The sequence below is a fragment of the Aythya ferina genome (assembly GCF_964211825.1).
Source record: "Aythya ferina genome assembly, chromosome: 8".
Taxonomy (NCBI): domain Eukaryota; kingdom Metazoa; phylum Chordata; class Aves; order Anseriformes; family Anatidae; genus Aythya; species Aythya ferina.
The window spans coordinates 33,558,235-33,574,256 of NC_140304.1; the positions used below are offsets into that span (position 1 = coordinate 33,558,235).

Below are 16,022 nucleotides of genomic sequence, written 5' to 3' on the forward strand. Positions count from 1 at the left end.
ATGAGTGCTGATTATCACCAACTTTATCACCATAATTGCTTATTATGTCACAAGAAAATCATGTATTACTAAGATCTGCAGTGTGCTACAAGCCACACAGTTGTGACTCCAGGACTGCTAATAGCAGAGAAGCAGAAAAGAGTGCAGTGAAGATAAAGGTTGAATTTATGGAATTGTTTTCCTATCTCACAAAGTGCTTAGCCACATTCATGTTTTCCTAAAAGGAAATTAAAGATTTGGTAAGACTAGACAATGTGGTTGTACATGCCAGAAGAAGGGAACTTTACAGGTGTGGGTGTTATCAGGGTTGGTAAGGTGCTAGAGTTTGGCAGTTTTGGATTGAGAGGCACGAAGAGGTACCCCTGTTCTTCAGACAGGATGAGGACTCACAGAAGCTGGAAAAGTTCAGCTGTTCGGTATTTTTTTCTCATCCTGGTTAATACCCAGGATTGGAAGTGCTAGCTTTCCATCTGCAAGGGAGGTGTTACCATGCATCAGAGCCCAGTACATCACTTTTTGACCATTAGACATATTATTAAAAACTGGGGGCACCCTTAAGAGGTGAAATGCCCAGAGTAAAAACCATCATTGGAAGGAATAGCCAAGACAAAGAGGGTTTAATTTTATGCCTTCTTTAGCTTTCTTTAACACTAATTTTTGTTAGGAAAAACAAGAAAAATGACTTAAAAACTGAAAACCAATCACTTTGAGACAATCAAACTAAAACTTTTAGCTCCCTGCTCATTTTTTATAACACAATGATGGTTTCCCTTACTAGAACTATGCAGGTGCCCAGGCATAGAGACCATTTACTAGTAAATCTTGCCAGGTTACCTTCAGCCATTTGCTACAACAGATTCCAATTATTTTTTCAATTCCTAAATTATTTTACAATCTTATAATGCAGCAAATTAGACGTAAAGAACAGTAAAACCTACTTTGCAGCTTCCCTGAGATCAGTTACATTTCTTGTTTTCCCTCTTCCATCTCTGAACGTAGTCTGATTTGCCACAGTTAGCACGCCATTCTTTGTTGAAAAGTCTGGGAAGCATCTCTTAAGAACTATTCAGAATATCAAAGCAAAGGATGCACATTACATTTCATGATGAGCTCCACTTTCATCACCTGTTTTTTGCAACAAATTCTAACATATTTAAATCATTTCAGATTCATAGTCAATTGTTTTACACTTCATGATCTATTGACACATTGCATTTGACAAATATTAGAAGAACCATTATATTCAAGATAATGTTTTTATGCTCTGGGGCTTTTTGTCCTATGTTTGTATAAGTTCAGGTATGATGGGAGCATAACTTTCAACCGGCAATGCTATGTGCTACTAAATAACAGTAACAATATCTGTAGCACTTTAAGAATTTGTAATAAATACAGAACTTTCTCTTTGCCAGTATCTAGGCAGCTTACAAAAACTGCTGCTTCTCAAATATGTCATTTACACAGCAATAATCAAACCAGCCCCTGGGGACAGACTCAGCATAACTGGTCACAAATGGTACTAGCACCCAAACCAAGACATAGCAGCAAGCATCAGTGCTTCATATGCCAGATGACCTGCTGTCCAGATATTATCACTAGATATCCTTGGAGAGGAGAAAATAGAAAAGACAAACTAGGTGGTGATTGTAAAAGAGAGAAAAGGAGAGATGGTTACATACTTTCTTTATGTGCCTTGGTCTTTGGTGCAAGAAGTCCTGGTTTTCATTTTTGAAAGGAAGAGCGGGTCACTCCTCCTACACAGCTGAACTTGAACTTTATATAAGAATTCTGTGCTTTCTTTATTTAGTTCTAATATAAACTGATGCCAGAGTTCAATATTCAGTCTAGACTATCTATTCTACCAATTATTGTGAGGATATAATTAAGTAACATGCCTCTCCTGTAATGTTTGCCCCCTATTGTCATCTAAAAGAAGCTAATAGCTTTGCAAATTAATTTTCTGCCTTTTGGGTGAGCACATCAGTTTCAATAAAAATTCTTATTTTTATTAAAGAGAATCCATGTTTCCTCTTGTTGATAACCTGCCCCCAATTTACATGATGCCTACTTTAAAGCATGGAAAAATAAACAGCAATTTCTTATTTGCATGAGTTTCTGGGTCAGTGGCAGATACTCTTGATATTACACTTCTGTAGCTGAGATCTACTCTGAGATCTGTGGTTATCTACTCAGAAATACCTGCTGACCAGAGTGACCAAAACACCTTTTGGCTCCTCCGTTACTGATCTGTATGCCATGCAGAGCCAGCATCATAACAAATAATTGTGCCGCATTGTAATTGTGCTCAAGTATCATTTGAACTTTAATAGCTGGCCATATGATCCTTCTTACATTCATGATACTTTCTTGATGCCAGTGGGGTTGCTTGCTCACATATTTTAAAAGACACAATTTGAACTGTAAATCTTTTTCTATTAGTGACGATTCATGAACAAAAAAGAGCTCATCTTGACCTGATCACATGCTGAATGTTCACAGACAGCAGTTAGAAAAAAAAAAAAAAAAATCTTTATACTTTCAAGCTGTTTAAGATTGAATAATACATGTAGTCGCTATCAGATAACAGACAGCTCTTAGGGAGCTTGCCACAGACTACTTTTCAGATCAGAGTTGTGCTTTAATGTGAATGCTAATACTCTACTAAGATGTGTGTAAGAAGTAGAACCACTCACAAGGCCTGCTTGGAATGATCATCGAAGGACAATCTTCATCACGTAGAACTTGAGCAACAGACTAAAAGAGGAAAAATAGGAATGCTGAATACATAACAGAATAACTAAATGCTTTTCATTTCTCACCCAGTCTGAGAAAATGTCCCAAACTGGGTTTTGTAGCTTCCTCCCTGAACTTGACTGGTGGAGCTGCAATACACATTCACGATGTGAAAATCTAAACTGTCAGTGTGATTTGGGAAAAGACTATTTTCCTTGCCTTTTCTGGTGACAAAAAAAAGAAAAGACCTGCTCATTTTGTATCTTTATCTAGGTCCGAGGTGACTGGGCAGTTGTTCCTTGCCTCCTCTTCACTTTTTCTCTTAAAGTAGAGTAAAAAGCTAACACAATTTTGTTGATTCACAAGGTTTTTTAAAGACAGAAGAAATACTGCAATACGCTTCAGTGCAAAATCAGTTATATGAAGGATAGATTAAATTTTCCTAGCTAAAAAATATTGACTATGCAGCTGTAGATGATGTAGCAGCCTTAAGAACTCGGCTGAGACATATTCTCTACTGCTGTGGAGTACCTAACTACTGGAGACTTCCTTGCCACAGTACTGCACCTACACAGGTAGCTGCAAATATTCTTGCAAGCAAACAGTATCCACTGAAAGAGTGGGGAATTTGGTATGCATACAATACTTAAGCCTTGATTAAATCAGTATCAAACCATATATACAGGACAACTCCTTATATGGTGAAACAGAAATAATTCAAAGCTCTGATGTAGCCCAGTAAAATCATGTGTATTACATATTGCTTGAAGAAAAAAATGTATTCCATCACCTTTGTATACATACACACCTTGCGAGGATTGTTAAAACCAGGTTTGCAGAACTGCTTAAAGTAATTCCACTGATCTGGTTTATATCTGTAGGAAGCCTGAACATCAATATAGGTTGCAAACCTGTCTGGGCACTTTGAGACACAAAGCTACAAGAAAAGAAAAAAAAATGAGTAAAGATGCACTGGGAGCAGAGAAAGGTAATAAAAGTCAATGTAATTAAAAAGAAAGAAAAAGGTCACCTATAAAAGTGCACAGTTTTATGCAATTGTCTGAAGCAATACTGTAATATATAGGAAGGCACACGAGTTTTGCTTTTGAATCTCCAGATGAATAATTCTAAAACTGTTTGATAGAATACATTTCAAAGTCTCTCCTCATATCTGGCATATCAAGCTGCTCTCCATATCTTCTTAGGTTCTACACATTCTGGTACATACACAGAGCTTTAAGTCTAATCAAAACAAAATTTCTGTTTGAGCACAAGGAAAAAATTGGGGGCCCTCCTCTGCTGCCATCAGTAGTAGCATATATAGAATCATTGAATCAGAATATTCTGAGTTGGAAGGGACCCACAAGGATCACTGAATCCAACTCCTGGCTCCATACAGGAGCACCCCAAAATCAGACCCTGTGTGACAGCATTGTCCAAATGCTTCTTGAACTTCACCAGGCTCAGTGTTGGGACCACTGCCCTGGGGAGCCTGTTCCAGCACCCAAACCACCCCCTCAGTAAAGAACCTTTTCCTAACACCTAGCCTGACCCTCCCCTGTCACAGTTCCTTGCTGTTCCCTTGGCTCCTGTCACTGTAACCAGAGAACAGAGATCAGTACCTGCCCCTCTGCATGAGGCCTCCCCTCAGCCTCCTCCCCTCTAGGCTGAGCCAACCAAGGGACCACAGCTGCTCCTCATCTGTCTTGTTCTCTAGGCCCCTCAGCGTCTTCATAACCTTTTTTAGACCTTCTATAATAATTGGTTATATGAGCCAGGTGGTGCAGCAGCTATTTTCACAGGATAAATGGCATTTCTTTCCATTACATTTATAAGAAGAACTTCACTTTTTTTTTTTTTTTTTAAAAAAAAAAAAAGGTCTCATGCAGCTGAAACTAAACTACCCTTCTACACAATTTCTTCAGTCTAATACATCTCCACAGATAACATTCAATTAGGTGTGTATCACTCAAATAAAGGTAACATTTTATGACTGACTAATGACAAATCTCTAATTACAAAGCAAGTGAGGTTAACATTTCAGGAATGAAATTCACAGTGCAGCAGGTACAGCCAGTATAAATAGGATTTATATGCGAAACTTAGGGAAGGCTGGGGTTTGATGAGTGTATCCACTCAAGAGATTCTGATTAGGTAATGGAGAAGCAGCTGCCCTAGAACACAGGCTCTAAAGGCTTTCCTGGTCACTAGAATCATGCAAGTGTACAGCTATGCTGACCTCTTCAGTGTTGCTTATTGCTGTAAGCCAGTTTGAAGTCCATCTTCTTAGGAAATTTCAGCCTTTTCCAGAAGGCTGTTCTCTGTTTCCAAAGCTGTGCTGTCCAAACACCCTTTGCAAAGCTTTGCTACCCAAGTACCAGAGAGATGCCGTTTGCAGTTATATTTCACCTCAAGGGCATTCTGCCACATACAGTTCATCTAAAGGAATATTGGGAAAAGATCTTGGGTTAATCCTTAGATTAACAGGCTAATCCTTGGAACAGGCTAGAGGGTAGATGCTGTAAGAGGATCTTTCTTGATGAGTACTATGGTCCTGTGGACTACCCAGAAGGCAAGGAGCAAAGAAAGAAGAGCTTTTTCCTTGTTGGGCCAACAGGTGACTATGAGTATACACTTTACCATAATCTCAGTTTCCCACCTATGAAACAGGCAATGAAATATGTTGTTTGTGGGTCCAGTGAACTGTAATAACAGTTTGTAAATCCAGTCTTACTCTAGAACTGAAGCTCTTCCCATGTCAGTTCTTGTTTGTTTTGTTTGTTTGTTTGTTTTTGTTTGTTTGTTTTTATCCTGAACTATTTGATGAGAAAGGGACAGGAATGAAAGATCTCTGCAGTTCAAAAGAGGTATTATCAAAGAAAAGTTTCTTCAGCATTTTCGCAAAATACCAGGGTATTAAACCTCTGCAGCACCAAACAGCAATCAAGAACATTCTCAGCTTTGGAGATATATGTCTGAAAATAAACATAGTAACTATCTTCCCTCCCCCAAACTCCGTTTCAAGAAGTATTCCACCTTTCTTGACTCACAACCACCACCAACTTGACCACAGTACTAGCCAATTCCCACATAATGACTCAGTATTTCTAGACAGCCTGAATTGTTCCAGTAACAGAAGAGTCCAAAGGCTGCAGGGTAATAATGCTGGTGTCTGATTGTGGGTAGGTGGGGAATCCTGAAACAAATTTGATGATGATAAAATTTCCACTCTGTCAGCACCTGAATAGTGTTAAGAGGGTTCTTGCTCTCCCTTCCTGGAGATACCCATCTCTTCAGCTGTTTTAAATAGTCCATACAGTCACACTAACTGATGGGTCAGAAAGATCTAGCAAGGACTAGGATCAGGAGTAAGGACAAGCTGGAATTTAACCACTTCAAAATGACAGTGAAATAAAAAGATAATTACCATATGTAAATTGGTTACTATCTAACAGCCCTCATCCAAAGTAGCACTGGATTTCTCTGAATGTTGTCAAGCTGACTGAGACCAAATTCTATCACCTAGTTCATTTATACGCTACAATTACTTTGGCAGCAAGGGTGGATCAGAGCAGTCCTGCTCCTAACTCCCAACTTAATCCCACGACATAATTTGTTGCTTTCCAAAATGAACTGATATAACTGTTTGTACAATTGAATTATTGAAACATAGAATCACAGAATATCCCAAGTTGGAAGGCACCCACAAGGATCACCCAGACCAAATCCTGAGTCCCCAGAGAACCACCCAAAAAATCAGAGCACATTTCTGAGAGCACTGACCAAACGCTTCTTGAACTCTGGCAGGCTCAGTGCCATGACCACTTCCCCAGCAAGCCTGTTTCAGTACCTGACCACCTTCTTAGTAAAGAACCGTCTCCTAACACCCAGCCTGACCCTCCCATGTCCCAGCTCCAGACTGTCCCCTCAGGTCCTATCGCACGTCACCAGAGAGCAGAGATCAATGTCTCTCTGCTCGCTTTGTGAGAGAGCTGCAGGCTGCCATGAGGCCTCTCCTAAGTCTTTTCTTCTCCAGGATGAACAATCCAAGTAATTTCTGCTGTTCCTCATACATCTTGCCCTCTGGACCCTTCAATTGCTCAGCAAAACAGGTCAATAAAATCGTCTAATTTTAAAAAGATCAGAAGAACAATTTTAACCCACATGAGGTCAGTGACAGGGATTATTTCACAGCTTCACAGTAATTTGCAGCACAGTTAACAGAGTACTGTGGCATTAGCCAAAAATAATCTTTTTTCAATTTTGAAAGCACCATAAGATCTAACTATACCCAGAAACTGCTCTCACTGGGGATATGTACATTTTCTTGTACACATCCAGTTTGGAAAATCCTTGATGTTAATCAAAATTATTTTTTGCATACACTTACTACTACTGAACAGCTGCCTGTGATAAATTTATGAATAACAAGTCACTTTATCCAGCTAGACAGACTTTTATTCAATGCTGATCCAAAATAGCCAATCTTGTACATTCTTATTTATTTTCTTCTGACCATCACAGGTGACAGATACTGTATGCTATACATGTCATCTGTAAAACAATCATATAATGTTTCACAGAACATGAAAAGCAATTTTAAAATCCATACAAATGTATGTCTAGTTCCTAAGCACCATGACTAAGAGGCAGGGAAAATATCTTAGCTCTGTATTTCACTCACCTGTGTTGTAGGGCACTGTAGGTTTATTAACACTACTGGGCTGGCACATTTCAGAATGTTAAAGTAAAACAGAATGGTCTTGTTCCTATAAAGAGAATACAAGATAATTAATTTTATAAATATGGGTGCTTACACATCCTACCACACCAAAATTTATAGCATAAATTAGTATTTTAATTCCTTTATTCAGAATGCACACATTGCAAACACAAGACAAAAGACAAATCCCAAACAGATACTGAATGTTCTTTTAAACCAGAATCTTTTTTTAATAAAGAATTTTAATTTTGAACAGTTTTTCCACAGTCAGGAGTTTAAGCTGAAACAACCCTAGGTACTATAAGAGTTAGAAGGTGTCTGCAGTTCTGCCTCTAAAAAGGGAAAGACTGTTTGGTAAAACACCTCTGCAAAACTCTGTGGTTCCTTTGCTTGTACTGAATATATTGTGTATGTACTGCATATTAGAAATGTTACATTGTAAAAGCTGATTATATTGCTGAGCAGAAGGTGGCACCAAAATCAATGAAACTGCATATTAAAAACATTACATTGTGAAAGTTGATTACTTTGCTGAGCAGAAGGTGGCACCAAAATCAATCAAAAGCTTTTATGGTTGGATACTGAAAGCAGATAGCCAGGAAACGGAATGATTGTAGAATCTCAAAACAATGCTCATAAACCTTTTTTTTGATATAAAGGACAGCCTGAGGGTTTTGCACCCCACAATCCCCACACTTGACAATTTCTGGAAACTGAGGCCTTGAGGTAGCTGTCACCTCAGTTTGGATTTATTGAAAACTGATGACTCCAGGGCCTCGATGTCTTTCTTGTAGTGAGAGGCCCAAAACTGAACACAGTACTCAAAGGACTTGCCTTTCATGAACCCATCCTGGCTGGGCCTGATCCCTCGGTGTTCCCGCATACATTGCATGATTGCATTCAAGATGACCTGTTCTGTCACCTTTTCTGGCTCCAAGGTCAGGCTGACAGGCCTGTAGTTCCCTGGGTCCTCCTGATGACCCTTCTTATAGATGGGCGTCACATTAGCAAGTCTCCAGTCATCCAGGACCTCTCCGGATGACCAAGATCACTGATAGATGATGTAAAGCAGCCCAGCAATCATATCCACCAACTTCCTCGTCTCCCTTGGGTGGATCCCATCTGGTCCCATGGACTTGTGACAGTCCGTGTCTCTAACTGTTTCCACCTGAACTTTGCAGGGGGCTTCTGCTTCTTACGCTCCCAGACTTCCAGGTCGGGAGGATGAGTACCCTGAGGATAAGTGGTCTGGCTAGTAATGCATATACTCCCCTGTAGCCTGTGATGTGCAAGAAAACACAATACAACACTGTCTGAGCCACCACTGATGCAAACCAAGGCAATGCAACACAGAAAGAGCTCTGCCCTGGGAATAGGATGGATATATTAATAATGAAGTGCTTTTGGGGTAATCCCCATTCTAGGACATATACAGCGAGCTGCTGAATACGGTTATGTCTACAAAGCCATTATATAGCAAGTTTTGTATATATAGCAATCATACATTCAAGCTCCTTTTAAAACTGAGATTAGGTCAACTGCCTGACATTTTAGATGCGTAATTTGTTTTTAGTGCAGTGTGTTCTATTATGTGCTGTTTAACAAAACATGCACATTAGCAAATACAATTCACTAGTTTTTGTTTCTTCAAATCAAAATAATAAAATTTTGGACTGAAATGTCATTTTTCTCCGATAGTTTCTTGTGAGTATTTACAGTCTGTAAACTTCTCTAAGCCATTAATGAAATCTTTTTTTTTTTTTTTTTTTTTTTTTTTCAGATGTGTTAGCCCACTTGCTGATATTACCGGCAGAAAACAAAGATTAAGCATATAGGTAACAAAAGGAAACAGCCACTGAAAACTAGGTCTGTGTCCATTACAGTGAAACACTATTGTATTCCATGTTTACACTATGCTCTGTAGAAGGCAAAACAAGCTTACAGATTCCATGAAGATTAATGGATGGTTTACAGTGGAGTATGAAGAGGCCTAAAAGATACTCTAATGATAAAGTTCCACACAAAGATTCTATACAAAGTAGAATTAACTTGAATACATGGAATTCATTAGAGTTCAGCTCTTTTTTTCTTTTTTTTTTCCTTTTTTTTCTTTTTTCACAAACTGTGAGTGTTGGCTTATCGGCTCCTCTTTTCTACTGCTCAGTGAGATTGCTGGGGATGCTTGTTCCAAGCAAAAAATTCAAATCACAGAGACTGTCATCACTTCGCAATTCAGAGATCACAGATTAAGCCTGCAGGGACTTTGGAAAACCATAGTTATGGGTTAGTCTTTCTCACTTCTTATGGTATCCATAAAGGACTGATAAGCACATCCCACACCTCCACTTTTGGGAACCAGAGGGACTTGTTCAGAGGAGCCTCCTGGCAGGCCCTAATACTAATATTGTCATAACACTCCTCCTTTTCTAGTAAATTATATTGTGTAACTTTTGGCTTAATTTTTTATAAAGAACTCCTCCATGTGGCAAATAAAATACAGACTGGAAATCATGGTGTAAGAAATAATTGAAGACTTGAATAACAAAAAGAAAGAGGCAATGAGAATGGGTAATCAGAATTAAATCTGGCTACATATCACACACAGTGCATGGATGCTGTATGCCCCAGACCACCAAACCTATTTAGCTGCTGCTGCTTCCCATGGACCAGAGAGGGGGCAAAGACAGAGCAAAGAACAGAAGAAGGGGAACACTTTTGCTCCTAGTTCTTTCTCTTCATAGAGGAAGAGGACTCTTCTGGTCACTCGCCAACAACTGTTAGAAAGAATCTTAGTCAGAGAGTGCAACAGGTCTTGTCCTCTTACAGTCCCTAGCATTTGTGTTTCCTCTCTAAAAAGAGCTTGAGAGGATACAAAGTACTAGCTCTTCTCTCTCCTGCTTCCACTTCCTCTCTACTGCTCCCCCCCCTTTTGCATTAGCCTTTGAGCAGTCCCTTCATCAGCCTCTTTTTTTAAAAAAGAAACAAAACTCTTAAATTTTGTTTCATAAAAAAGTTTTAGATTTTCAGAGGAAACAATAATGTGATATCCTTCTTTCCTGAGCAGCTGTTTTCATGCAGAAATACTCTGTTGATATTAACTAATAAATTTAATTCTTGTAATTTCGAAGCTAAGAGATTAGGAAATTGAGACAATTAAACAGAGCTGTTTGGCTGGTATCTCCAAGAAAGGTATGGCTACAGCTGCCTGACCACGCATTCTGCTCTCCACTATCCCCAGATAAGCAGTAGCAGAAAACAAGACCTTTACCATATGTTCTTTTATGGTATTTGGAGCTTATTGAGAGAAACTGAGAACCTGGCTACAATGCTTTAAGGACTACATTTATCCAAATGTGGACAGAAGAATTCCTCAAATGGTTATTAAATATCCTAAACTTCACAGCCAGAAGCTGAGCCAGCTAGTCACTTTCAATGCAATCAGTGATGCAATCAGCTATAATTATACTTTACCAAAAATATTCTTTGAATGAGAACAACTGCACTGCAGTAATAACTCTTGTCTAGATTTGCACCGAAGGATTAATCTATTTATGAATTTTATTTGGAATAAATACAATAAGAGGAAATCAAGTGTAGTTGTCTCTTCAGCTTTGCACAAGAACCAATTGCACAGAGAGGATTTGAAACCTCACTTTTTGTTCGTAGTGCATAAGTCATAAAGATAGGTATTTGGATTTAGTACTCACTCATTGAAGGTGTCTTTTTGACCACAGAACTGCCCATAGCTGTCAGTTGGATAAATCACTTTCCTAGGATCACCGTGCACCCAAGCTGCAAATACACATATATCTTTTAACATTACAGTAAAGTGTATAGCAATAACTTGATAGTAGTTGAAATTTACTAGCATGAAAATGTCACCTCTCATGTATCATTTTAATTTTTGTTGATTGCCTCTGAAGAGTATTGATTTGTAGATTTCCTAGTGAAAAAATAAATAAATAAAAACAGAACAAAACAAAAAAAGCTTCCTTAATGACTAGCCAATGACTAGTCTTTGAACTACTGACTACCAATTGCTGATCTGCCTTTAAGTCACAGAAATTTCATTTTTCTAAAGCATCATCTGAAAGTAAACTATAGTTCCAGAATATAATTCCTTATCAGTACCCTGAGCTAACACACTAAAATCAGGTTGCTAGAGAACACTAAAAAAATCCTCTTAACAACCATTTCCTTGTGTCTGTATTATGTGTAAAAGATTGCAGTTATTACGAAGTTTTCAGTCCCAGCTTTCCCTCTCTTGTGCAATACATTACTGAATGCCAGAAGCCAAACTTTAGGTTTTGACCTATGTATACTACCTTGAATTTGCTTCTCTGTAATTACACCATTTTCTCTCCACTTTGTGGCATTAAATTTAGCCAACTGTGAAACTGTCATTTTCCTCAAGGTCACTTTGGTGAGAATAATAGTGCTTATTATAACAATTATTATATGTGCAGTAGAGACAGAACCTATACAAGATCTCAGAGCAGCAAATTACAAATCTAATGGAATGTTTGGAACAGATACGCAACATAGTTTTTTTGACTTTTGCAAATAGTTATAATAACGTCCACCAAAAGAGAATCTGTAATGTTACTTTTCACCTTGTATGGTTTTAAGTTACCAAAATAAATCCCCTAGTTTATTTTAACATATCTCATTTTGCTTGTGTTCTGGAATTTTTAAATTTGTTGCCTGGTAACAACCAACTTCTGAACTTCCAGACTGACCACATTTCAGATTAACTGTGGTATTCTGATGCTCACAGAAAGCTGAAGTGCTTCACTGGTGTTAAACCCCATTTATTTTTTTTCTTTGTTAAACCCCACTTACTTATTTCATTAACACTAGCTAATGGGAACATTCAGGAGACATGAACTATCAGCTCTCACCTGTAGGCAACTGAAAACTCAATTACACGTATGTATGCATGACATCACATAGCTCTCTGGTGATTGCACTGTTGTCTGTTAGTTATGCCATGTACACTTTCTTCCATTGTGATTCAGACAATAAGTAGTGTTTCCTTATACTTTAGTAAGACCTTACTTTTCATAAACTTAAAAATCTGAGCTCAAATGAATCAAGCTCCTATACAGATCTGAAAAGCCTTTCAGGCCTTATTTGTATGATGTTAAATGACTCTTCTACATCAGTGTTTTCCTAGGCTAAAAATTAGTGTTTTAAATTATTATTTTATTTGACACTTTATGAAACAGGAACCAGTGGAGATAAACCCCACCATGCCAGTTCCAAAGTACTGATGAGAATTTAGTAGCAAGACTTAAAGATCCTTTGTACATATAATTTGGAAGTAGCTGCTACAGCCAATAATACCCCTTACTAAGGTAGCATTTTAAACCTGGAATTATTTTTAATTCCTCAGACAAACTTGGGAAAAAGGAGATAAGCAATGTAAAGTAATTGTTTGGTGTCTCAGTGTATTGCTTATGTACACAGCAATCTTTTCCTAAGGATCTTTCCATCAGAAAGGTCAATGTGATTCAGGCTTACTTCCTTCAGTCTGTTTCAATGGACTAATATAGCCATCAGGAATAAAACTCTGCTCATTAAATTAGCAGGACAGTGTATCATCCTCTCACTCTTCAGTTGTAACAGAAGCTCTGCTGAAATCTTTCAAAAGTCTCTTTTTCACAGGGTTTGTGTCAATCCTTGGTCTCAGGTTTCATCACTCATCGTTTTCAGTGTATTTCTCAATTACTAATAGAAAATAGTAGAATATAAATGATGGAGCATACTACTCACTTCTCAATAGAATTTCTGTACAGACTGTTCCTGCTTTGCCATTACCAAATTCTCTAAAACTTCTCTTGCTTGGCAGTAGCTGTCCTGTATGCCTGAGGATTCAGTCATGTTTTTACTAAAACAATATCTAAACTAATTTGATTTAAAAGATAGATTGAGCACACTTTTCTTTATGAAATTCCACCACTGGAATCAGCTGCTGGGTCAACAGAGGAAGACGCTTCTCAGCTAAATTCCAAAGTGAAACAAAAAAGAATTAGTCCGCTTTACAACATAAACATTTAGCATTTGATTAACTCAGCAGCAGAAGGAGAAGGGAAATGACCAGAAGAGAAAATATGTGCTTCTTTCACTGGCTGTGCCAGGCCTTAAACATCAAGATTAATAAACATTTCTCTGCCACTTTTTTTTGCAAACTGAGAACAATGACAGTGAAAAAATCCATGTCATAAATACACAATTTTTTTTTTCTGGCATAAGCAGTGCAGAATAAGTATCTAATTCAACAATTCTGACTGAGGGAAGAAGGCTATTATAAGAACTAGTTTGACAGAGCAGCATGTTTTGTGTGTTTTGCTGTACTATTGGTGACCCACTATCAAGTACTAAATAAAACAGAATCCAGTCATTCAGATTTTTTTTCTGAGCACATTCTAATAGTCATAAGGCTGTGGGCTGAGTGCTGGCACAAACAAAAATGAGATGAAAAAAGAAAATTAAAGAACAGCTGAACCATATTACACAGTTGAGCCAACCCCCAGAGCAGCAGCATGACATTCTATGATAGCACCATTTCGTTGTCAGGAGGTTTGCAGTTATGTCAGCGCTTTTACTGATGTGGAGCCAACACACATGGACAGTATCAAAAATACCTATTGCCTGTCAATCTGAATGTCTATCAGGTGTACTCCTCTTTTTCTGTGCTCTAGGGCTATGTTGTTGGTTGTAAAGGATGGAAAGCTCCCTGTCAAGGAAAAAACGTGATTAGAACAGTGGCATCTTTTGATACTTAAAAAATAACCACAAATCTGTTTATACTATCTGCTTCATTCCCTCTACTGTGTACTTTCAAAAGGGCAGTCTTTCACATTATTAATTTGCTTCTCTTAAATGTATTTTTTAATGTTTTAATGTGTGCAGAACCTAACCTGAAAATTGAGAAATTGTTCTAACAGATTTTTAACACAAGCAATTTAGTAATGCTTTGAAGCAGGTAGTGGCACACATGATGCAGAATTTGCAAATCCATGCTGAATACACTGAAGTTGTATAAACATCCTTTTGAGCAATACAACAAAAGCAATTACTTCAAATTAATCTGTCCTTTGGAACATGAGGCTTGTTTCCAATAGAACTTATTTGTTGCCTTTTATGTATATCTTTCTGAATCAAAATCATCATCAATTAAGACGCTAACTTCTGTAAAATATCACCCAGATAAACCCAAGGTCTCAGAAATATGTATGTAGTGTTAAGCCAGTTCCATAGGAAATAAAATTACATTGTTAAATTGGCACTATTAGCTCATCTGTGAAATTAACAGAATGAAACAAAGAGTAAATCCTGGAATAAATATTTCTATTCAGTAAAGTCATTTAACAGCAGCCATCATTGAAGCAGGACCAAGAAAGACCAGTATCAAAAATTATCATGTTTCATCTTTCAAGGAGATTTAACTACCTTTTACTTAGACTACATTTAACTCTTCTTGAAACATATACCTAAACAAATTCTACTCCATTGTTAAACAGATGTGCATACAGCTAAAACCTATGTGCTATATACAACGTTGAGAGCAAAATTGGATTCAGATTTTCAGTCACAGCAGCTGTGTGATAAAGCTACATTTATTTATTGCTTATTCCTCAAGGTAAATTTAATAGGAATCCAGAAGGGTCTTCACACAAGAAAATACAGAAATGTACTTTTTATTGTTTCTGTAATAAGACATAAGGCTCAATTCATGACTAATGAATTGTACTGAAGATGACCTCTTATTTTGAAATAAATTAGAGTTCAGCAAAGCATGCAGACACACAGCAAGTACACTTTCACAATATTATTTGTGTTTTCACATACAGGCATTTATACAATTCTCTCACACAAAATAAAATGGGTATTACTAATGAATATCTTAATATGCAAACAACTCTGGATCTCATAGTAAATGAAGTTACCTCTTTTACTTCCCCATTCACTGCTCATATAGGTTCTTTTGGTAATCTGCAGAACAAAAAGCCTCTGAAAACTAAAGTGTTTATCTCTATCTTTTGCTTTCAGCTTAATGACAAATGAAAGGCTTTTTCCACCACAGTTACTTTATGTTACCAAAATTATCAATGTCATTTTTCTTGAATATACTTCATTTTTAATTTTTTATCATAAATATGTGGATTTGAGTGTCTCCCTAATTACAACAGACACTGAGTGTTAATTCATGATTTGCTTCTAATGTAAATTCATGATTTGCTTCTAAGCAAGGTATTACTTATTGAACTGAATGCTTTATGTAGATATAAGCAAAAGGGACATGTCAGTTAAAAGTACTGATGTTCACAAAGCTGCTTCTCCTGGGTATGAGAAAGCACTACTACATACTATACCTGTTTTTACTTACCCACAATTCCTAATGCAATGTAACCCAGAATGACGACTATGAAGATTACACAGCAAATAATGTCTGTACAATGCCTAGGGACAGAAGGGAACACTTTTTAAAAAATAAGGTGTCTAATACGACCCTTTGAAAACAATGAGTGCCATAGGGTATTCTCACATCATAATATACTAC

At 37.5% G+C, this 16,022-nt stretch overlaps 1 protein-coding gene across 3 annotated transcripts in view; it reads right to left on the reverse strand.

Moving 5' to 3' along the window:
* The window catches only part of SLC44A5 (solute carrier family 44 member 5), an 86,142-nt gene that overhangs the window by 24,646 nt on the left and 45,474 nt on the right, over positions 1-16,022 (reverse strand). For all 3 annotated transcript variants that reach the window (XM_084527432.1, XM_084527430.1, XM_084527431.1), the window contains exons 3-8: positions 15,849-15,922; positions 11,164-11,248; positions 7,418-7,502; positions 3,542-3,670; positions 2,694-2,754; positions 939-1,062 (exon numbers count right to left, since the gene is read on the reverse strand). In XM_084527432.1, the coding sequence (XP_084383558.1) occupies positions 939-1,062; positions 2,694-2,754; positions 3,542-3,670; positions 7,418-7,502; positions 11,164-11,248; positions 15,849-15,922 (558 nt within the window). The remainder of the gene's footprint in view (positions 1-938; positions 1,063-2,693; positions 2,755-3,541; positions 3,671-7,417; positions 7,503-11,163; positions 11,249-15,848; positions 15,923-16,022) is intronic.